Below are 24,319 nucleotides of genomic sequence, written 5' to 3' on the forward strand. Positions count from 1 at the left end.
ACTAACTGGCGGCATAATGACGTTAAAATGACGGTCTAATGTCACAGACAATTGACGTCATTTTCTGACGTCTTATTGACGGCAAAAATAGGTCCATTGTACGACATACCGGTTTCTAGAAATGTTTTTTATGAAATTAAAATGTTAAAATGTCTACTTGATAAACGTTTATAAAAAAATGTTTTTTTTTCTTTATCTAAGAAAAAAAAACTTTTTTAACTGTTTCGTTACATGCCATGTGCGTATAGCCGCTCTCAAGGCGGTCACCCATCCTAGTACAGTACCGCGTCCGAGTCGCTTGACTTCGATGATCTAGTGGACAGTGACGATCTTCTCACCCTGATGCTTCCTTATTAACTGTACTTGTCTATAACAGGTACATCTTTAAAGTGTTCAAAAATCTTGTAATGATAATCTTCTTGATAGCTATAACACTGCGTGAAATAGTTATCATAAAACTATAATCACACGCAACTACATCCACTTATACCATAAATTCGCCACTTCAATCATAAAGTTGCTAAACAAACATATTGCAGTTAATTTTGTGGTTTTTATTTTATTATTACTTTATTAAACAATATTAAGAAGTAAAAATAGTTATATTACAAAAAGACCTTATTTGGACGACTTTAAGACGTCTTTAAAATGACGTCTTTAGATGGTCTAAGAAATGACGTCTTATAAACGTCCATTATTAGTCGCCGATGTCATAGACTAACCTAACCAAAAATGACTAAAAATAGACGTCATAATGATGTTATGGAATAACGTCAGTATAATGTCATTTTTAAAGATATAGTCGCTTTTTGGTCATTTGACGTCATTTGTACAAACATGACTAGTATTTGACGTCAAAATGACTTGTGTTTGCTACCTGGGATATGTAATCGAATTTTTTTCCATCAAGTCAAGTTTTTGATAATCAGTACTATCAAAAGTAAAATCGTTATTAATCTCAATTTCTTTCTCAACTTCATTATCTTCTCGATTATCTTCAAATTTTTCTACCTCGCTCATTTTTTAAATTTGCATTAACATATCATTAAAATCTTTTTTACAATTTTCGTGACCAGTATTTAGAAAATTATGACAAAGTAATACTTTAAATGTCCTAGTAAAAGACGTCGATGTCGGATTTAAACAATTTCCTCCTTTGAAACAAATCTTTCCAAAAAGATTTTCAAGTGGATCTTGATTTAGTTTTCTTGTCGGAAAAAACTGAAAATTTTTTTATTCCAAAAAATTCCATATTTTTTGTACCGAAGAAATTGTTATTTTCCAAGCTGGAATAAATTTTATTCTATTAGTTATGTTTTCTCCTCTGGCATTAAAAATTTGTAATGAATCAAAAAAATTAAGACATTCATTTAGAAATTCAACGTGGAAATCTAGACCTTTATAAACATGAGCATATGTTTTCTCTCCATTATATTTTTCTGTCAAATTTAAAATATCAAACAGTTTATCAATTTGATCAATAAAAGTGACTGTACCAATAGCTTCAGCAGGTAATCTATTAAAATTAATATACATGTTCATACCAGCTGTAACCGATGTACTTAACAATTAAACTACAAATCGAACTTCAATTTTTTCAAAATAACTTGGATTGATATGAGAATTTGTTAATTTTGGAGCTAGTCGATTGCTAAATTTGGAATCTTGTGCATAAAATTCCTTAATATACTTACTTGAAGCACATTTGTTTGCAAATAAAAAGGCATATTTCAAAAACATGTTCCGAAGCGCCTTGAGCATGTGTGGTACATCATACATAAAGGAAACAATAGTATTATTTATCGTAGATAAGTTTATTGCATATCCCCGCAGGGTTTACAAGGCGTTTTTGTAAGGAACGTACCCAAACCTCTTACAGATCACACCCCCTTAGCCTGGCCATTTTACGACCTTACAACTAGACTAGTTCCTCAACCCTCCTTCTTCCTCCTTTCCCTTTCTGCTTGTCTTCTTCCGCTTCCTCCGCATCTGCGTCCCTCCGCCTCCGTCCATCCTGTCTCGGTTCTTCCCTGTCCTCAGACTCTGAAACATACTGCGTTAACACTACCTCCTATTCACTTCTCCTCCTCCTCTCCCCTTCCCCTGCCGTCATACCCTCCATCTTCCTTTTTCTCTCTTTTTCCTCCACCTTCCCTCCTACTCTTCCATCCCTCCTACTCTTCTTTTTCCCTCCCGTTTCCTCCGGCATCTTTCAGTCCTCCTCCCTCTACTTTCCCCACCCATGTCTCTCTGCCTCCTTCCTTCCTGCCAGACTTCTTCACTTACTTTCCCTTCTTGTCCTCCTCATCCTCACCCGACTCCATCAGTAGACTCTCCTCCATTTTTTTCGCGATCTCGTCCTCCTCAGTCTTCCTCCAAACCGCTCTATCCTCCTCCGTCCTTTTTGTTCTCCTCTCACTCTCCTCCCTTTCCCTTATTCTCATCTCTACGGACCTATCCTCCGCCACTTTAACCTTGAGCCTGTACCCTTCCCTTCTCCTCGCCTCCAAGACCCTCCGTTTGTCCTCCTCACTTCCCATCTTCACTAATACCGTCAACCAAACCCCCCTCTGTCCTATCACGCTTACTTCTTTTACCTCTACTCTTACCTTTAATCCCTTCTCAAATAGCTCTTTTACTTTCTCCCAATTCGTTCCCTTTCCGATCCATCTCTCTCTCTCGACTCTTAGGATCACATTCTTCTTCCTTTCCTCCTCCTCGTTTTCCTCGTATTCATCCTCCCACCAATTCTTCGCCTCTGCCTTACCCCTCCGCTCCTCGCTATCGTCCCTCTTCCTTTTTCCCGCACTCTGCTCTAACCTCTCCACTTTTCTTCTCAAGCTTTCTATCTTCTCTCTCTGGTCCTTTATTTCTTCATCTCTTTTCTTAAAGCCCTCCTTGACCTCTCTCATTATCTCTTCAGATCCTTCTCCATATCCTTTCCATCGCCTCCTTTTCCATTATAAATTTTCCTCTGAATTCCATCTCTTTCACCTCTACTTTTTACCTTTGCTCCTTCCAAGTTTATTGTACTATTCCTTCTACAATCAGCTTTCCGCTTACTTTCTACTACTATTATCCACTTCTTCTCAAAGCTCGACTACTCTGCTGCTGCCACGTGCGTTTCTTTCCTCTTCCTCTCGATTCTATCGCTTCCTTCTATCGATTCTTCCTTTCGATCCTTCCATTCCTCACTGTCATCCGCGCGCTCCAATGCCGCGCCTCGACGCCCCGCAGTGGTCCCAACCCACTCTTTTGGAGGGGCCGGCACCCCACGCCGTCTCGGCCCTAGCCGGCGCCCGTCCCTCTCACCTCAGCGCCATCTCCATGCTTCACAGTTCCGTGTCCACATCTGCTCTGCTCCCCTCTCTCGTCTCCCCCCGCTCGTCACGACCGGCTCCGTCATAACCTCCAAACTTCTTCATGTACGAATTCCTCTATATCTCCTCTCACGTTCCATTCTTCTCACCTCCTTCATTTCCTCATCATCTTCCATACTCTCTCTATCGATTCACCCATCCCCCGCTGACTTCCCTCCTTTTTCCTTCCTTTTCCTCCAATCTCACCGCTCTTCCATCCTCGAGCCGTCCACTCACTCCAACGTTCCAACCGGAACTTCCTATTATTATTTATCGTAAAAAAGGATTTTCTTGTGTGATTCCAAGTTGATTTGCCAACATTATGTTATTGGAGCCCATATCGCAAACTACAGTTACAACTTTCAAATTAATATTTTGCAACTTAATGATGCATTCCATTAACAATTCTTTTAAGATTTTACTATTAGTCGTAGATGCAGAAAGCACGTATAATAATGGTTGCTTCCAGGTACCAAATATAGATCGCGCCAGAAAAACACACGCCTGTCTTGCTGGAACGAACGACTTGCGCATTTACTATTATCAACTAAACCAATCACTTCATCTTTGCTTGTATCATAATACAAATGAAATTTAATTGACATCTCGTCAAGGCAAATTGTACAATATGTATCTGCTTCTTTCATAGCTTTAGTTTTTATTGAAATTAAATCAAAGACATTTTGATTTATGCCAGCTTTTGCGATTTGATATTTATTGCTAATTCTCATCAATGTTCTTTTCGATGGTAGCATGAAAATTGAAGATAATACTTGATATATTTTTGGGCCTTTAAAATAAAGACGGAAACAATATTCTTTAAATTCTGGGAATATCTTGGCCATGTTTTTTTTTATTACGAAGTGAAAGCTGCTCTTTAACGAACATAGCCATTTCACGAGGTAAAAACTTATCGCATTTTAAAATCATCCAAACTTTCTTTTCGTTTTTCTAATCCATTAGTTTTTAAGTTTTTATTTTCTTTACGCATTAATTTTATTTCAAGTCTTTTTATTTTAGCTCACAATTTTTTACATTCAAGCCAGTTACTATGAAAATTTATCAATGTATATGATGTTTGAGCGCTTTTGTTTTTTCCAGATAATGACTGACATTCAAAAGTCTGTTCTTCATGATTAAACATTAATCTTCGCTTTTTTTCAGGAGGTTTATAAGTTGAAGAATTTTGAATGAAAACCTTAAAATTGTTCAGTTAATCGTAATGTTCTGATGACATTTGAAGAGACAATCCATGTACATCTATCTGTGCCAATGCTACTTCCTGTTTCATTGGAATATTCTCCGATTCATCACGGATATATGAAGTAGAAGAATTTGGCAAATCTGATATTACAAATTCATCTTGTGCATTCTGTAAATTGCAAATATAATATTAACCTTTGATTTTATTTATAATTAAATTCATATTTATATTTATATTGTATTATATAATTATGATCAATACCTGTAAAGACGACGGGAATGTATGTGTTTCCAAAATTCTGATAGATGATTGTGAAGAGACTGCATTATTCTAAAAACAAACTTATTATAATTAAAAATCGTAATAATTATAATTATAATAATACAACAACATGATAATTTGTCATAATAATAAAAAAGTAATAATAAAAAAAGTACTATGACATTGTGGTCTTATTTGACCATATTGCATGTCATTACGTTGGACATGTTGGAGAAAATGTTTCAACACTCGTTTTTAAATCACGCGCAATGTGTGGCGCTATTGTCGATATTTCCGGTTCGACTAGAGCGAGGCGTACCACCAGTGACGACGAGCGGGGTTCGTCAGTTGAAGTCGATCCGCTGTGCGAGAATCACGTCTTTGTATACATACCTCTGTGCAAATATAACGAGAAAGCGATATTCAAAGTATAACGTATGGTTATTCTTTTCTCAACTTCATCCTTGTTTGAGCTAATAGTATCTCGTGCAAAAGTCAACAGGTTATGGGCCCAGACACCTACCTGCGCGTAATAGAGCTCGCAAGGTAGAAGTAGCGTGAAAAGGTGCACGAGGGAGCGTGAGCGGATTTTTCCGTGGCGCACGCGGTCGTGTGAAGGCGGCCATTTTTTCCGCAAAGCGTCGTGGTAGCGTGGCAGTGTTCTCTGGTACCGTACAGAGAACTAAGAGTGAAAATGTCGGACGAACTCGCGAGAAATGTGAGGAGACTCGATGGGACGAATTTTCAAGGGTGGAAATTCCATGTTCAGTCTGTGTTGGAGGCAACGGAAGTTTTCGACGTAGTAGATGGCACGAGGGTAAAACCGGAGAACGCAGAGAGAGCGAACGCAGCAATAACGAAAGCCTGGAATAAAGACAATGCGAAAGCAAAGGCGATTATTGCGGCATCTCTAGAGAGCGCTCAGCTAGACTGCGTAATCATGTGTACCACCGCCCGCGAGATGTGGGTAAAGCTGTGTCAAGTCTATGAACAGAAGTCAGAAACCAACAAGCTGATTCTCACGAAGCGATTCCACGAGTACAAGATGAGTCCGACAGATTCGGTCGTGCAACACGTGACGAAGGTGCAGAACATGGCGCGGCAACTCAGTGATGTCGGTGAGGCAGTGACCGATCTGACTGTGATGGCAAAAATCGCTAGCCTAACGACTAAGTACAGTACACTCATCACGGCGTGGGATAGTGTAGAACCCGCGCGACAGACTGTAGACAATCTGTTAGAGAGGCTGATTCGCGAAGAATCTCGGCTGAACGTAGAGAGTGAGAGTGTTAGTGCGTTAGCAGCTACTAGAAAAAGTGCGCAGAAAAAGGGTACCGGTACGAAGAGCGAAGACAATCAGAAAAAGCGGCGTTCTAAAAAGAACATAGTGTGCTATCGATGCCAAGAAAAAGGGCATTTCGCGAGTGAGTGTCCAACGAAGGATAAGCCGAACGATGGACAAGGACAGACGAAAAGTTCGTGCGCGTATGTGGCAGCGACGTCCGCGACGGATGGGAAGTCGCGAGCAACGAGTGACAGTCGATATACAGATCCCACACGAGACCAGGAGCAGCAGTTGTTGCGTGCCGATGTAAGAGATGTCTGGTTTCTCGACAGTGGCGCGTCAGCACACATTACCTTTCGAGAGGATTGGTTTGTAGAGTTTCGTCAAACGCGGGGAGACAGTGTCTCGCTAGGTGACAACGGTGTGTGTGAGGTGACAGGGGTCGGAACTATAAGAATCGAGAGGCTCGTGGATGGCGTCTGGAAGGAAGGGACGATTAACAACGTTCTCCTGGTACCGAATGTGAGAAAGAACTTATTCTCTGTCGGCGCGTGCACAGTAAAAGGCTTTGGGGTGAATTTTGAGGACTCAAGTGTCAAGATCAAACGCGATGGACAGATCACGACAACGGGAGTGAGACAAACGAATCAAATTTACCGGTTGTTTTTGCGAGTACCAAAAGTGCGGGAAGAAATGAATGTTTCGGAAAAGAACATCAGAGTGTGGCACGAGCGACTCGGCCACATAAACGGAAAGTCACTGAGTGAATTAGCGAAAAACGGTGTCATAGAAGGTGTAACCGTGGAAGACTACTCGAAGTTTTTCTGTGAGGCCTGTCAACTAGGAAAATCGCATAAGCTACCGTTCGACAAGCCAGTAGTGAAGGTAGCGAGGAAACCGGGCGAGTTCGTCCACAGCGACGTGTGCGGGCCGATGCAGACGCGATCTCTCGGTGGTGCGGAATACTTCGTAACTTTCAAGGACGATGCCACGGGGTTTCGTCATGTGTTTTTTATTAAGCACAAGGCAGATGTTTTCGACAGGTTCATGGAGTACGAGCGGATGCTCGTGAATAAATTCAATCGGCCGGTAAAAATACTTCGTGCGGACAATGGCGAATACTGCAATAAAAAGATGCGCGAGTATTTGACGTCCAAAGGTATAGTGATGGAGAATACAGCTCCGTATACTCCAGCTCAAAACGGTCGAGCGGAGAGGGACAGTCGCACGATTGTCGAGTGCGCGAGAACAATGCTTCAATCGAAGAATTTACCTTTGAGTCTGTGGGCGGAAGCCGTAGGTACCGCAGTGTACACGTTGAATAAAGCTGGACGGTCGGGACAGGGCGGAAGTGGCACGCCTTACGAGGGATGGATGGGCAAGAAGCCGAACCTGAATCACATAAAGATTTTCGGATCGGAGGCCTATGTCCACACTCCAAAGCAATTCGTGAAGAAATTCGACGCGAGGTCGAAGAAGATGATCCTGGTGGGGTTCCAAGGGGACTCCAACAACTACAGGTTGTATGATATAGAGAACAAGACTGTATCTGTTTCCAGAGATGTTGTATTCCACGAGTTCGTGGGTATCAAAGATTTCCAAGACCCAGTATCGGAGGTAACGATAAAGATACCCAAGGTGGATGATGCAGAGAACGATGAAGTTATGGTCGATAACGAGGACCTCGACGAGACATCGATCGAGGATAACGAGCTCGATGACACAGTAATCGAGAACGAAGACTTCGATGACGCAGCAGTCGGTATAGCAGGTACCAGTAGAGTAGCAGGAGGTAAAGCAGGTGGGGCGAGTACAGCTGCCGAGAAGGCAGGTGACACCAAGACCAGGGTTGTGAAAACTCCTACCAAAGGATCTACACCACAGTCGGTAACCGAGGCTCGTTCGCTAAGAAATAGAGCGACTATCGAGCGACCGCAGAGATATCAAAGTGACACTGCAAGTCCTAAGCAGCGTCAAGCGAATTTAGTCGAATACAATATTCCAACAACATTCAGGGAAGTAGTGATGGGGTCAGATGCGTCGAAATGGTGCGAAGCCGTTAAAGAAGAGCTCAAGGCGCACGAAGACAATCGTACGTGGACGATCGTGCCGAGAGTCTCGAAGAAAAAGACGATAGATTCCAAATGGGTGTTCAAAATCTTAAGGGACACAGATGGAAGCGTGCTACGTTTCAAGGCGCGCCTTTGTGCGCGTGGCAGTGTTGCCAGATTGGGCGGAATTCCGCCGAATGGGCGGAAACGTGAGGTCAGTTGGCGGGTCAAAATTTTGATTTGCGGAAATCCGCCAAATGGGCGGGATGGGAAAGAAAAATCCGCGATTTGGGCGAAAATCGTTACATGTCGAAAAATTACTGCGTTTGCGTCTCTTGACCAATGAAAAATGCCGGAATCGCCAACAGCTTCTTTCTCATTGGTCAAGAGACGCAGTCACCCACCAATCGTTAGCGGCTAGTGTAATACGGCCAATACGGGTAAAACACAGTGCATTTTAGAACACAGCTTCTATGTGGAGAGGCGGTAATCGTACGATTCGTACGTAACAACTTTAAATGCTGTTTTTTCATCCTGTGAATAGAAATGGGAAAGTATTCAAAATATACAAAGAAATATAATGAAGACTGGGAGAAAGAACCTATATTTTCTCGTAAGTGATATCTTCTTAACCTCAATACCAAACTTTTCTATGAATTTATTGCATATATTTATAATAGTTTTAAAGTACTCTCTCTCTCTTTTTGTGATTTAGATTGGCTTCAAAGGACCTCAAAGGTTCTCATAAACGAAGGAAAGCCTGAGGCTTACTGCAAACTATGCCGCACAACCCTAAGGCCTCATCGAACAGACTTAATGGACCATACCAAAGCCAAAAAGCACAAACAAGCCGAAAGTGCTCTACCTTCTCGTAAAGGCAGCGGTCAGACTATTCTTCAGTCTTATGGTGTGCAATATATGTTTTCGAGTTCTTTTATTTTAGATGTATACGTGGTTTGGTTTGGTGTTTGCTTTACTTTGTCATACTTTTTATTTTCTTTAAGGATTCAAGTCCAAAACGGTTGAATCAAAAATTATCGATCTGAAACTTGCGGCACATGTTGCATGTCACTCCAGTGTCAAAACTGTTGATTATTTGGGTGTGCTACTCAAGAACATTGGAAAGGACAGCAAGCTAAATGAGTTAAGGCTTCATAGAACAAAATGCTCAAAATTAATATGCAGAGTGTTAGCACCATGTATGCTGCGGGAATTAATCGAAGATATCGGCGATAGCTGGTATTCTGTAATCTTGGATGAATCAACAGACAATGCAACTGTGAAGCACTTGGCTTTAATGGTGAGATATTTCAGTTATACCAAGCAGAAAATGATTACGGACTTGTTGGGGCTTGTGGTAACCCCGCAAGCTACAGCGCAAGCATTGTATAATGTCTTCAAGCTCTATATGCAAAAAATTGGCCTGGACTTGAAACATTTGCTTGCTCTGGGAACTGATGGCGCCGCAAATCTGTGCGGCTCTAACTATTCATTATATGCATTGCTAAAACGATATGACTGCCCCCAGCCTACACTTGATTAAATGCATATGCCACGGCCTTGATAAGTGCACCAGTAAAGCAAGTCAATCCCTCCCAGAAAGCCTAGAGTTTCTGTTAAGAGAGTCGCGAAATTGGTTTTCGCATAGTGCATTGCGTAAGATGCAATATGAGGAATTGTACAAGGTGAGATTTTAAAATTTTTTGTAAAAATTGGAAGTTTGTAACCAATGCGATTAAAATGTAATTAATTTAAAATCGGCGAATGCGAAATGCGAGTCGGGCGCGGAACGTGGTGCGCAAATAAAACTTAAAAAACCATGTATTCAGGTGTGATGAACGTTTCGGCTCTTCTTTCGAGCCATCTTCAGCATTTATTGAGACAAGAAGATTCTATTCCTGCAGAGCTCGAGGCAGAAAGCTCCTTTCTTGAGGAGATATGTCGTGACAAGCGAGCTGGTACGCACGGTTATAGTGGACATTTCCACTCAAGGTCTGCAGCAGTCAGAGAAGTACAAAAATTGAAAAATCGCAATAAGATGAATTCGAAAAGTCGCACATTTCGGAAATTAGAGAAGAGTATAAAGTAAAGTTTCACGCATATCGGTTGGTCACAAACCCAACCTACATGCGTGAAACTTTACTTTATACTCTTCTCTAATTTCCGAAATGTGCGACTTTTCGAATTCATCTTATTGCGATTTTTCAATTTTTGTACTTCTCTGACTGCTGCAGACCTTGAGTGGAAATGTCCACTATAACCGTGCGTACCAGCTCGCTTGTCACGACATATCTCCTCAAGAAAGGAGCTTTCTGCCTCGAGCTCTGCAGGAATAGAATCTTCTTGTCTCAATAAATGCTGAAGATGGCTCGAAAGAAGAGCCGAAACGTTCATCACACCTGAATACATGGTTTTTTAAGTTTTATTTGCGCACCACGTTCCGCGCCCGACTCGCATTCGCCAATTTTAAATTATTGAAGCTTTCACGAGTCTAATTACGTTATTAAAATTTAATTGTTTTCAATTTACAGTCCCTTACTAATGGACAAAAACCTCCTCAATTGGTGAAGTTGGCTACCACTCGCTGGTTATCTTGGTATGGGGCTGTGAAGTCGCACTTTGAACAATACGTACAGCTTCAAACCCTTTTCAGAACTGCAGCAAACGCAGATCCTAAAGAGCAATGTACCATGGCCCATCACTTGGCAGCCTTACATGAAGATATGTCAAATATGCTGTACCTCACATTTTTGAGACCAATTCTGCGCGAAATCACGTCTTTAAACGTGGTTTTTCAAAGTTCAGTGGCTGACATCTCTAAAGTCTACAAAGATCTCAGGACTTTTCTCATTAGTCTGGCGAACCGCATAATCAAGCCTGAAGCTCTCAAACAATCTCAACCAGGAATGCTCCGTCTGATTGAACTTCAAGCCCTGAAACGCGATGCTACGACGGGAAAACTTTAAGCCTATTGAGTTGGTAAACTATGGAGAAAACTTCTGGAAAGTCGCCTTTGATATAAAGCTGCCTGATGAGGAACTGCGCCAGGTTCAGAATCGTTGTACCGATTTTTTAGTGAGGCTCACTGAAGAGTTGACCAACAGGTTGCCTTCTTGCATCGAGTCTATAGAAAAATTAAAGGCTTTCTCACCCAACATCGCACTGGGAGCGGGGGGAAGACCAGAGTTCGGAAATCTTCCATTAAATATCATCCGTAAGTTATCATTAATAAGCGGTTAACATTTTTAAGTTTTTTAGAACTTGTTTTTCTACCTCAGTGCCCTTTCGTTTCAGAGGATTCAAACCTAGACTTGGAGGCCATGGAGAGCCAATGGATGAAACTGGCCTCTTTCCAATTGTCTGAAATCTGCCCCGATGAGGATGACGTTGAAGTAGTCGATATAATCAAATTCTGGTCATGTGTTTGGAATATGAAGAATGGGGCAGGCCATCACATTTTCCAGGACTTAGCCAAATTTGTACTTTCTGCATTATCCCTCCCACTAAGCAACGCAGTTGTTGAAAGACTGTTCAGCGTCTTAAATGTCATAAAGACTAAATTACGAAACAAGCTTCAAATAGAAATGTTAGAAGCGTTATTACGTGTCAGGACCCATTTTCAGGTAAGAACTGCTTTATTCTACTAACTGATATATTATTTAAAAAATGTGATTGTGGTAAGTATTTCATATCAGGTAAACGGCGTCTGCTGCTCTAGTTTTGAGCCATCGAAAGAAATGATAGAGAATTTCAACTCCAAACAGATGTACATCAGAAGACAAAATGAAGCGGTAGTGGCTGCTTCCAACAATGAAGAGGAAGTGGATGGTAATTTAAACGAGGTGCCTACCATTGCTATCGGCTTAACTTCTGAAGATGGGGATATAGACGGCGTAGATATTGCTCCCGTCCCGGAATGGAACCAAATGTTAAATTTGCTTGCGGAATTGAATGACATGACAGACATGACAGAATAGATATATATTAGTTGTTGAGAGGCTTCCATTGTGGAGTCCTGACGCGTAATCAAGACGCTAAACAGACTCTCAACAACTAAATTATCAACTTAAGGGTCGACAGGAGTAAAGGTCGAGTGTCAATAGCGCGATTTTTGACGCTCAAGCCGCGCGATTGCAGCCGCGCGTCTTTGATTATGGTCTGCTTTGCATGTAAAGTCTTATCTTTAAAGTATAAATATTATAGAAAAAGAGTATTTATCTAAATAAAAGTATCTAAAAATGTTTGATTTTTATAACATTTTTTTGTCAATTCTTTCAATCTTCCCGCTTCCGCGCAGTACACAAGAGTTATAAATGGGCGAAATGTGACGTTGGAGGAGCGGAATTGGGCGGAATTGGTACATTTGAAACGCGGCGGAATTGGGCGGATTTACGGCCCTCTCACGGCGGGAGCTCTCAACTAGAATCTGGCAACACTGGCGCGTGAATTTCTCCAAAGAGAGGGGACGGACTACACGGAGACATTCTCTCCAGTGGTGAGATATGACTCGCTACGTGTTCTTCTGGCTGTATTCACGCAGGACGATCTCGAGTTCGTGCAGTTCGACGTTCGGACGGCATTCTTGTACGGAGAGCTCCAAGAGGATATCCATATGGAGATTCCAGAGGGACTCGCTGTCGGTAAAGAAAAAAGTGAGAGTGTTGGGACCGTGTGTAAACTAAATAAATCTCTGTATGCGTTAAAACAAGCACCTCGGTGCTGGAACGTAAAGTTCTCGAGTTTTTTTAACCAAGTTTAACCTAAAAGAAACCGACGCAGACAAGTGTATATTTCTCGGTATTTACGAAGGTTCTCGGGTTTATTTAGCGTTGTTTGTCGATGATGGTGTGATTGCTGCGAAATCAAAAGAAGTGCTTCAATTAATTGTAAATTCGTTGAGCAAAGTTTTTGATATTACCTTAGGTGATTCCAGCTGCTTTGTCGGGCTATAAATCTGTAGAGATAGGAGCAATAGATCAATGTTTATTCATCAGCGCGCGTACGTAGAGTCTGTGATTGAGAAATTCGGGATGAAAGACTCAAAAGGTGTATCGGTACCGGCCGATCCTAATGCAGTATTGTATCCTGTAGAATCAGACAAGGAGCTAGAGAATAGCGTGCCGTATCGCGAGGCAGTAGGGTCTCTGATGTTTTTGGCTATCGTGTCTCGCTCTGACATAGCGTACGCCGTCAACAGTGTAAGTAGGTACCTGAATCGACATAGTAGGAGCCACTGGCAGGCTGTGAAACGCATTTTTGCGTATTTAGTCACTACTATAAGTGTAGGTAAAGAGTATAGTGCCTTTGATAACAAACTCGAGTTAGTAGGGTTTTCAGATGCCGACTACGCAGGAGACATAGAAACGCGGAGGTCGACGACAGGCTACGTGTTTATATTAGCGAACGGAGCGGTAACGTGGTCGTCTCAACGACAAAAATTGGTGTCTATGAGTACGACTGAGTCAGAATATATAGCCGCGTCATGTGCAGCTAGAGAATTTGTGTGGTTGAGAAATCTGTTAAATGGTATCGGACATCGATGTGTAAAACCTACAGTATTACATGACGATAATCAAAGTACATTCCGCCTAGTCAAAAACCCTCAGTTTCATAAGAGGACTAAACATATAGATGTTCGATACTATTACATACGAGAGAAAGTAGAAAATGACGAAATCGTTGTAGAGTATGTAAGAACGGAATGTCAACGAGCGGATGTGTTTACGAAGGCTCTCGCAAAAGACTTGTTCAAGAGAATGTGTACGAGTATTGGACTTTGCGAGGAGTAAGACGAGTTGTGAAACGGCGGAAGTGTTGGAGAAAATGTTTCAACACTCGTTTTTGAATCACGCGCAATGTGTGGCGCTATTGTCGACATTTCCGGTTCGACCAGAGCGAGGCGTACCACCAGTGGCGACGAGCGGGGTTCGTCAGTTGAAGTCGATCCGCTGTGCGAGAATCACGTCTTTGTATACATACCTCTGTGCAAATATAACGAGAAAGCGATATTCAAAGTATAACGTGTGGTTATTATTTTCTCAACTTCATCCTTGTTTGAACTAATAGTATCTCGTGCAAAAGTCAACAGGACATACCTAATTTCAGTTGCATTGCATAAATTGATGGATTTGAAGTTGTTGTAGTCAACCAAAATATAATCAATTAATATCCTAAACTAAAAAAAAATAAAAAATAAAAAATACTTATTTTACATTTTCTTTGAATTGCACGTTAGTGTATACATAAATATCTGTAGCATTTATATGACATACTAACCTGGACGTTCTGATCATTTTCATCATTATTTGTGATGTTTAAAGTTGGGATTGCAAGCCAATTTAATCTATTTCTCAAATAATTTGTAAACATATCTTCAAAATGATCACTATACACTCTGTAACAATTGTATAATAAGTGTGCTTTACATATGAGATCTTCTCGAAAGCACGTGCTAGCCCATTGCTTTGCCCTTAAAAACACAATTTATTACAATGTAATTACAAATATCATCTTATTTCATAAGTCAATAGTTTTTGTCAAATAGTTTAAACTTATTTTATAAGTTCATTTCATTTAACCTAACATAACTTAGTTTCTACATTACGAAAACTTACTTTTTAATATCTTTTGGATAACGGAAAAAACTACATTGTGAATTCGAACTGTTATTAGTGCATTGTTTAACACTGCACTTAATATATCGTTGCTTTTTTTTACCTATTTCTCATAATCTCTGAAAAATGACAACCACAGATGACAACTTAGGTCTGGGCACATGTTCGTACATATGCACGTTCCTGTCCCCTTGTATTTCATTGGATCCTACCAAAAACAAAAGCTGCGCAGCTGTACCTGCGCGACCACGCATATTTTCGCTGAGTGCCCCTACTGGTTATACTGTGGTATCATTCCGAAATTTCAATATGGGCTCCGTAAGTTTAGATCTTGTTCTGATAATCTTACTGTTTTGACTTCGGAAATTCAAAAAGGTTTTCTTCAGAATCAAGTGACTGCAGCCCTTTTTAGGACATCAAAGAAGCCTTTGATAATGTCATCCCGGATATCCTAGTCCGGGACCTGATAAAACTTGGATTTCCCAAAAGAATCTGCCAATTGTTCAGAATTTGATCCTGTCTAGAAATGTTCAATTTGTGGTAGATGGTAAGCTGACTCTTCCCCGGATTTCCCGAAAGGGCATCCCCCAGGGGTCGGTACTTAGCCCAACCCTATTTAACATATATCTTATATCTTAGGAAAATAGCGAAACTGTTACATCGGCGTACCAAGATCCTCCAATTCGCAGATGACATCGTGATCTATGCTACAGCGACTACCTTCCAGAAAGCTATTGACTCTGCAAAAATCACTTAATCAGATACGAAAAAATACCTGAGAGATAGAAAACTCGAAATCTTCCCCTCCAAAACACAGCTTATGATCTTTTCGCGCTTCAAGCAGAACTTCGAGAATTTTGTAATTAGCATAGATGATCAGATTATTAGTCCTTCAGTTGTGTTAGACTCTAGGCTCACAGATATCTTCCACATGGATCACTTGATCGCCAAAGCTAGAGTTACCGCGAACATCATATCTTCCTTGCGGGTAGTTTGGTGGGGTTCTCACCCCCAACTTTTTATGAACGTGTACAGAGCCATATTAAGAGGCTCTTTAGAATATGCTTCTCATATATTCTGCCTTAAGGGCTTACACCTGAGTAGAATTTTGAAAAAAATCGATTTTTCTTTTTTTGCATTTCTTGAAAATGTATAGTTTCAAGAATATTGTGTTAAAATATTATTAAGAAATTCGAAGAATTGTAGAAGTTACGCAGGTTTTACTGAAGCGGGGCGGAGCGGGGCTAGTTTTAGCCTTTAGTAGTTTATGCGTGTGTGAGAAGAATGTGAGGTTTTAGCCTGTACATTCAATGCAGAAAGCAAATCATATCTAAAAGTCATGGAATACTTGGGTATTAAAGTTGGACCAAATGCCAACAATTACTGTAAGGAGGCAGATAAAGATCGTCTTTATCAGGCCGAGATCCAAGCCGTCAATACAACACGGGAAGGAAGAATTCTTCGTAAACAATTGCAAGCAGCTGATGCTGATAACCTGCTTGAAATCGAAGGACTTTTATATGGCCCCGGAATCGCCAACTAAAGGTAACATTAGAAAAAAAAATAAGTAAACAATTTTATTGTTAATTAACAAAAAAATATTTTTTTAATCATTACTAATAATTTCGGGTCAAGATAAAACTTTTTTGTCTCTTGCATTTTTTTCGTAAGACGAGCCGTTTTCGAGTTATAGCATTATAAACAATTAATGATACTCCAAATCTCTTCCCAAACTTTAAACGCGTTTTTCTCGAAACATGGTTTTCAAAAACGGTGTTCACGATATCTCGAGAACGGATCGATAGATCTTTTTAAAATTTGGACACGATATTCTTGGATGCTTTGTCTAATTAGCTACGATCAGACTTTAAAAAAAAATTTTTTACAAATGTTTAAAAAATGCATTGTTAACTTGAAAAAATACATCAAAAATCGCCTTCAAACTTCAAATAGCCGCCATTTTTCGAATATATTTTTTTAAATTTTTTTCAGCTCGTAGCTATCTTGTATATCACTAATTAGGAATTTAATGCCTATTTTTGTTTCAGATGACGTAACAACTCAAAATGGTAAACACCACAAAAAAACGGGGCTTACGCTGACGCCAATACCCAATATTTATTGTTGATAAATTTTAATAAAAAAATTCACAAACATACTAGAATACATGCTCTTTTTAATAGAAAAAAAAGTTTTTGAATAAAGCAATTATTTCCCAAGAAAAAAATTCCCTAAATATGGTCACTCAACTCAGGTGTAAGCCTTTAAAGACTCTACCAAGTTCCACAGGCTTAAAATTATCTAAAATAAAGTCATCAGAGCTAGTTTAGGATATCGAATCTCAACTCCAATTAACACTATGTTCGCGGAAACCAAAAAACCTCCTTTAAGATATATACTCCGGTTTCTAGCAAGTAATTATCTCATCAAAGTCCTGTCTGTTACGGAACATCCGGTTGCTCAGTAGTAGCAGGGTAACGGGCACTCCGGTCCCCAGGCATGCGGTTAGGAGGGTCGGGGAGGCCTTGCTCACGCGGGGGGAACGCCGTAAGAGGTGGGCGAGGGGGACGAGGGACGGTGTTAAGGGTCATCGGTGGAGGGAAACTGCGGGGGGAAAAGTCCCTAGGCGATTTACTAGTATTTACAGGGCGAGAGGGGGAGTTCGACGCGGGGGGAAGCTGTTTACTGGTATTTGTTGGGTACTTGTAGGACGTAAATTCTCTAGGCGGGTAATTAGGAATTTCGCGCCGCAGTGTTGCCAACGGGATTCGGGGCGGGGAACCCGGGCGTTCCGAGGGGGCGCTCGGAGCGGCGGTTCCGCGTTATCGACCGCGCGCGGAAATCGCGCGTCTTCCCGAAAGAGGAGCGTCGCGTCGTCGATCGCGGCGACGCGCGCATCCTTCCGTCCGCGGCGTCGCGCGCTTTTTTCTCCTAATGGGCCGGACGCGGTTTTCCGGCCCACCCCGGCGTATCGAGAGAGAGAACGTTCGCGCGCGCGAGGACGAGGGTTCGATAGGGAGAAAGACAGACGAGACGACTCTTTTCGTCCACTCGATTTGTACGTTTCGCGATTATTTTTTTTAGCGCGTGTCCGAACTCGTTCGAGGTCGCTCTCGTCATTTTCTCCTTTTATTTTTTTCGGAGGATGCGGCGAGCGGTTGTCGTTTTTCCGGGAAAGAGTGTATTCTAGTTGGTACATCCTCCGTTGAGATAACGAACGAGTATAAATTGAATAGGCGAGCGATGCAGCGCGGCAAACGGTGACCCAGACGGACAAATGTATCGAGAGAGAGTATTGCGAACGGATCGGAACGGGAATATGATTGAGCTTCGCGTTCTCGCACATCGCGTTAAGACTAAATTTTCCACCAATATATCGATGGTAGAACTTACGGAGAACGAGAAACGCGAGTTTTGGCTCGCGACGCATTGTCACGTGTGTGGGAAAGCGTTCCAACCGGAGGACAAGCGCGTGCGAGATCACTGTCATCTAACCGGACGCTACAGAGGTCCGGCGCATTCTCGTTGCAATCTGAATTACAGAAACGTGTACGTGATTCCCGTGTTCTTCCACAATCTGTCGGGTTACGGCGCGCACTTTATCGTCAAGAAAATCGCGAACGATTTCGAGGGCGGGGTCGATCTGCTGCCGCTTACGAAGGAAAGTTACATATCGTTCTCGAAGACCGTTAAGGAGACGCAGACGGACGGAAGATGGGATCGGTACGTGAAGCTTCCATTCGTGGATTCGTACAAATTTTTAGCCGCGAGTATCGAAACCCTGGCGTCCTATTTGAACAAGGACAAGCTGAGAATAACGCGTTCGGAGTACGCGGATTTGAGCACGGAGGATCTCGATCTGTTCACTCGCAAGGGAGTATTTCCGTACGAGTACGTCGACAGCGTGGACAAACTGCGGGAGACCGAGCTTCCGCCGCACGAGGTCTTTTACAGCTCCCTGACCGACGAGACCGCGAGCGAGAGCGACTACGAGCACGCGACGAGGGTCTGGCGACGTTTTCGCGTGCGAGATCTCGGCGAGTACAGCGATCTGTATCTCAAGACCGACGTGCTTCTTCTGGCGGATATTTTTGAAAATTTTCGGGACACGTGTTTGGCGAGTTACCGCGCATTATTATACATTGCCGGGGTACACGTGGGACGCCATGCTGGGTACACCGGCGTGCGTTTTGAGCTGCTCACCGACATTGACATGGTGCTGTTCGTGAAACGCGGAATACGCGGCGGCCTCAGTCAATGTTTTACAACGGAGCCTAAAAAAATGCCCCAGAAACTTACACCTGAAGAAGCTTTAGCATTATACATGGACACCAACTTAACAAAAAAACAATATATTACTATACAGCAGGTCAATAAACATCATAATGCAGATATTTATCCCAATTATAATAAGATACTTGAAGCAAAAAAGAAATGTTATCCTGAAGGCATCATAATAAGTGAAATTTCTGCAGAAGTTGGACTCCAACAGCTTATAAATCATACTGTTTACAGATTGATTTCCGTTCAAACCGAAGTTCTTGAACTTTTAAATCTTAGCAGTGATATACCTACAAACATATATTTAATTATAAAATGGGGATGCGATGGTGCTGCAGGCCAAAGTCAATATAAGCAAGTTTTTGAAAGCGGCGAACATAACGACTCATATTTATTTACTGTATCTTTTGTACCATTATGCATGACTATGACAGATAGTAATAATAAAAAACACATAATATGGCAAAACATGAAACCGTCATCAACCAGGCACTGCCGTCCGATTAAAATTATGTTCAAAAAGGAAACGGCAGACTTACAAGGGAACGGTCGGGGGTGTCCGAGACCGATTTGGATGCGCTTTGGATATGTTGTTGAGCATCAAAAAATATTAGACTCGTATTTTTTTTTGCGGCTTATCTCGACGTTTAGGGGTTGAAACAACCCCTCAAAAATAACGGATTTTATAGTTTTTAGCGAATATCTTCGAAAATATAAGGCGTATGAAAAAAAGTTTGGTACAAAAGGTTTATGGCTTTTTGTGCTCTTTACAATGGCGTAATCAGATTTTTCAAATTTGTCACATTTTTTAATTTAACCCCACCCTTACCTATTATTTTTGCCAAATATAACAATTTTTCCAACGCAAATTTAAGAGCGTCAAATGCCAAATACATCCGTGTGTATTTTTATTATGATACCATTATTAGATTTTTGGCAAGACGAGATGATATGTGGTATAGGCGTCGCGCTGTAGGTAGGTGTTGCGTTATTTCTGTTCAAATTGCGCCGTACGCTTAAAAATTTCCATTTCAACTCCGGGATGACCGAAAGCGCTGATGCGAAGGCCAGCGCAAGGCTATTTCGAGAGTCCTGGACTAGCAACGGAATGTAGACTCCGATATTATAAATACCACCGCCGAATTGTAAGATCGAGCGGGCAGTCGCAAATTTGAACGTGCGTCACATTAACCGCTACAATAATACACTATCCCAATTATAACTCCGGGACAACCGAAAGCGCTGATGCGAAGGTCAGCACTAGGCGCTGACAGCGAGGAGTTTACGCTATTTCGATAGCGTTAGCACGAAAATAAATAAGCAGGAAGTCCGGAAGGTTATATGGAGTAGGGGAAAGCCTTCGCGCGTTCTGAAGGAAGGCACGGACGGACGGCAGATAGATTTGAGTCGCTGAGCGAGAAGTACATAACATAATTTGGAGAGAGAGAGAGGTGAATAGTTGAAAGCAGTGAAAGTTGCAGAAAGTAGCATTATTACATTGTATGGATTAAACTTCATTCTGAAAGATATTAAAATTAAATATTTGTCTCGAACTTTAATTATATAAATAAATACGCACTTTATAATTAATGGAGTGGTCTTTGTTAGGTTTGATACCGTCTCTTTCCAATTTGCGACTGCCCGCCCGATACAATTCGGCGGTATTTATAATGTCGGAGTCGACATTCCGTTGCTAGTCCAGGACTCTCGAAATAGCCTTGCGCTGGCCTTCGCATCAGCGCTTTCGGTCATCCCGGAGTTGAAATGGAAATTTTTAAGCGTACGGCGCAACTTGAACAGAAATAACGCAACACCTACCTACAGCGCGACGCCTATACCACATATCATCTCGTCTTGCCAAAAATCTAATAATGGTATCATAATAAAAATACACATGGATGTATTTGGCATTTGACGCTCTTAAATTTGCGTTGAAAAAATTGTTATATTTGGCAAAAATAATAGGTGGGGGTGGGGTTAAATTAAAAAATGTGACAAATTTGAAAAATCTGATTACGCCATTGTAAAGAGCACAAAAAGCCATAAACCTTTTGTACCAAACTTTTTTTCATACGCCTTATATTTTCGAAGATATTCGCTAAAAACTATAAAATCCGTTATTTTCGAGGGGTTGTTTCAACCCCTAAACGTCGAGATACGCCGCAAAAAAAAAACACGTGTCTAATGTTTTTTGATGCTCAACAACATATTCAAAGCGCATCCAAATCGGGTAGGTTCTAAATCGGGTTTTTTCGACCAATAAACGTCGAGATAAGCCGCAAAAAAAAAATACGAGTCTAATATTTTTTGATGCTCAACAACATATCCAAAGCGCATCCAAATCGGTCTCGGACACCCCCGACCGTTCCCTTGTTAGTAAAGGAAGAAGTAAACAAAATTAAACAGCAGATCGAATTTCTGACACCCACATCCATGGAATTTAATGGAAAACGATTATTAGTGCACGCACAACTATCTTTAACTATGGTGGATGGGAAAATATGCAGCTCTTTGTCCAATGTCGCTGGACAAAATTGTCATTTGTGTGGAGCTACACCCAAACAAATGAATGATATCGACACTGTTTTACAGAGACCAATAAAAGAAGAAAACTTAGCTTATGGAATATCAAGTCTCCATGCATGGATCAAGGTTTTTCAATGTCTCTTGCATGTATCTTATCGTCTCGAAATAAAAACCTGGCAAATTCAAAAGTCAGACAGAGACAAAGTCGATCAGAGAAAGAAAGAGATCCAAGAAAGATTTCGTCGTGAAATGGGGCTCTTAATTGATATGCCAAAATACGGATTTGGTACAACTAATGATGGCAACACAGCCCGGCGATTTTTTGAAAATCCGAAACTTTCGTCGAATATTACTGGAGTAGACAAACAACTTATTTATAAATTTGGCATTATATTAAAAACCATTAGTTGTAGGTTTAAAATCAACGTTCCTCTATTCGAGAAATACTGCTTAGATACTGTCAGATTATATGTAGGAGAGACCGGGGCTAGACCGCTAACGGGGAAAATCCGCCAAATCAAATATGTATCTCGGAACCTGTATATTGTGCGAACTCGCTATTAACATTGTAAACGCTGCTTATGGTACCCATGTGACCAACGGAGTTTCGGCAGGTTACCTGCCGTGTTATGATTTTTACGAGGGCAAACGTGTTTTCGGAAGGTAAAAGTTACATTTTCTGCGCGTGGAAATTTTGTAATATCTGCTATAATATTTGCTCTCCAAATCTTGAGGTACGTGATTATAAAGAGTAATGCATGCTGAACACGAATCCAGTGTAGTTTTTTCATTATCGTTGATGTCTAATATTTCGTGGGCGATCAAACCTGAAACTTGTGTTTGGGGTTAATCCGTCAGTAAGCAGTCCGGGTGCATTTCCAAGGCATTTCCGGGCATTTCCAGGCTCACTGCATATGGAATATGGATGAGGCGGGAATTACAACCATTCAGACACCGAATAGAGTCATCGGACGTCGAGGAGTGAAACAAGTCGGGCGAGTGACTTCTGCGGAAAGAGGAACCCTCGTAACTATTTTTTAATAACGTTTCGCATAAAAATTTTAAATAAATTTTTATATTTTTTTCTTAAAAAACAATTATTAAGATGTATCCTATCATTTTTCAGGATTAGATGTACGTATATGTATTGAAAATGCAGTGTAACGGTTAAACCCCGGCATTTTTGAGATTTCAATTTTTGCACCGTTGTCGTTTTTGCTCTATACCGGTTAAACAAAGCGACGTAGATAAAAATTTCCTGTATAAATTTTGTAGCTAAAGGTTCACTCTTTACAGTGGTATACCACATTTAACTACAATTATTTATTTTGTTGTTAAAAATCGGCACCGAAAAAAAACTAACGGTCTAGCCCCGGTCTCCCCTACAATTATACCAGTGGTATTACATGTCACAAAGTGTGCATAAAATATTAATTCACGGAGGAAAAATAATTAACACAGCAATTTTACCAATCGGACAGATGTCCGAAGAAGCCCAGGAAGCACGGAATAAGGATGTCAAAAGATACAGAGAATTTCATTCAAGAAAATTTTCTAGGAAAGAGACTATAGAAGATATGTTTCACATGCTTCTTATTTCGTCAGATCCCATAATAACAAATTTAAGAATCAAAGACATCAAAAAAAGTGCTGCATTACCCAAAGAAGTGCTAACCCTGCTGAAAGCTGCATCATCCGATGACTCTGTTATTAACCTTTAGACCGCCGGAAAACCTAAATATAGACTCTACGTGTGATCGGAACTTTGTATATGTTATATATAAGATATAAGCACAACAATTTGAGGACTTTCTAAGAGGATTAAAGCTCATCAAATGCCGGCGGTCTAAAGGTTAATAATCTAAATTACGACACTGACAGTGATTAGAACTTTCTCACTATTTTTTATTGTTATTCCAAGTTGACAAAATATATATTTAATACTTCCAAATATGTATCATTTAATTTTTATATATTCTAGAATCGTTACTCTTTATGTATATAACAAAAAAAAATTTTAACATGTTTTTTTTAAGTACGCATTAAAATCAGTAATAAAGTAGAGTTTTATTTTTTATTTCTGTGTAAATATTATTGAATTCTAACGTTATATAAACGTATATACGTATTTCTATAAATAAAGGTTGATTTGGTTTCTTAAATAATTTTCACCGCTCAGATCGGTCAAATTGACCTCTGTGCGACGGCGAGAACGACGACGATGACGGCGGTGATAGAACGATACTCGCTCTTCGCGCCAACGAGAATACCATGAGGAGTGAGATAAAGTGCGCCTACAGAGTGAATTTTACAAAACCGAACAACATTGGTTCTCTTTTGGGTTTCTCGCGCGATCGTATCCTGAAACCGAACAAATGGTGCGTTTCCAACGGACCCGTTGACGTCATGAGCGTGAACATAATTCGCATCGAATGCAGCATCACCACGGGAGCGTACAGCAACGGACGCTCGGTGCACGCGATACACGAATTCGCCGTGAAAAGTTCCACCGGGATATAAACTGTCGGAAAATCCGACGCAGATCATTTACCTTCCGATCGTCGCGCGAAACGTCACCGATATCACGGTGCGAGTCGTGGATCAGAAAGATCGGTTGATCGACTTTCGCGGCGAGGAGATAACGATTAGACTGCACGTACGTCGTCGTCACAGTTAGTGTGTGTGTGCGCGCGTACCTGAAGAAAGAGAGCGAGAGGAGGGATGCTCTGAACGGATCT

General features: G+C 41.1%; 3 protein-coding genes across 4 annotated transcripts; 2 read left to right on the forward strand and 1 right to left on the reverse strand.

Moving 5' to 3' along the window:
- Nucleotides 1-533: 533 nt before the first annotated feature.
- Nucleotides 534-24,201, reverse strand: LOC139779373 (uncharacterized). The gene is made up of 5 exons (XM_071717723.1): nucleotides 24,133-24,201; nucleotides 22,409-22,587; nucleotides 14,437-14,629; nucleotides 4,825-4,904; nucleotides 534-4,731 (listed from the first exon to the last, which is right to left on the reverse strand). Exon 5 carries the CDS (start codon nucleotides 2,910-2,912, stop codon nucleotides 2,283-2,285), a length of 630 nt encoding a protein of 209 aa, XP_071573824.1. The 5' UTR covers nucleotides 2,913-4,731; nucleotides 4,825-4,904; nucleotides 14,437-14,629; nucleotides 22,409-22,587; nucleotides 24,133-24,201; the 3' UTR covers nucleotides 534-2,282.
- On the forward strand, nucleotides 10,897-12,401 carry LOC139779372 (uncharacterized). 2 transcript variants are annotated; one of them, XM_071717721.1, is made up of 3 exons: nucleotides 10,897-11,374; nucleotides 11,455-11,783; nucleotides 11,856-12,401. In XM_071717721.1, the coding sequence occupies exons 1-3, from the start codon at nucleotides 11,104-11,106 to the stop codon at nucleotides 12,135-12,137; spliced, it is 882 nt and encodes a 293-aa protein (XP_071573822.1). In that variant the 5' UTR covers nucleotides 10,897-11,103; the 3' UTR covers nucleotides 12,138-12,401. The 2 variants fall into 2 exon arrangements, with proteins under 2 accessions (XP_071573822.1, XP_071573823.1); XM_071717722.1 differs by having other exon boundaries at nucleotides 11,925-12,401.
- Nucleotides 13,191-13,949, forward strand: LOC139779359 (uncharacterized). Its single transcript, XM_071717705.1, has one exon. The coding sequence runs from the start codon at nucleotides 13,191-13,193 to the stop codon at nucleotides 13,947-13,949; it is 759 nt and encodes a 252-aa protein (XP_071573806.1).
- Nucleotides 24,202-24,319: the final 118 nt, after the last annotated feature.

This window comes from Temnothorax nylanderi, unplaced genomic scaffold (assembly GCF_030848795.1).
Source record: "Temnothorax nylanderi isolate EJ_2023f unplaced genomic scaffold, tnyl_v1.0 TNYL_tig0222_pilon, whole genome shotgun sequence".
Lineage (NCBI taxonomy): Eukaryota > Metazoa > Arthropoda > Insecta > Hymenoptera > Formicidae > Temnothorax > Temnothorax nylanderi.

Coding starts and splice junctions, on each gene's coding strand:
- LOC139779359 (XM_071717705.1), top strand. CDS start 13,191: ATGAAAGACTCAAAAGGTGTATCGGTACCGGCCGATCCTAATGCAGTA.
- LOC139779372 (XM_071717721.1), top strand. CDS start 11,104: ATGCTACGACGGGAAAACTTTAAGCCTATTGAGTTGGTAAACTATGGA. Junction 11,375..11,454: donor TCTTCCATTAAATATCATCC/GTAAGTTATCAT, acceptor CTTTCGTTTCAG/AGGATTCAAACCTAGACTTG. Junction 11,784..11,855: donor GTGTCAGGACCCATTTTCAG/GTAAGAACTGCT, acceptor ATTTCATATCAG/GTAAACGGCGTCTGCTGCTC.
- LOC139779373 (XM_071717723.1), bottom strand. CDS start 2,912: ATGAGAGAGGTCAAGGAGGGCTTTAAGAAAAGAGATGAAGAAATAAAG.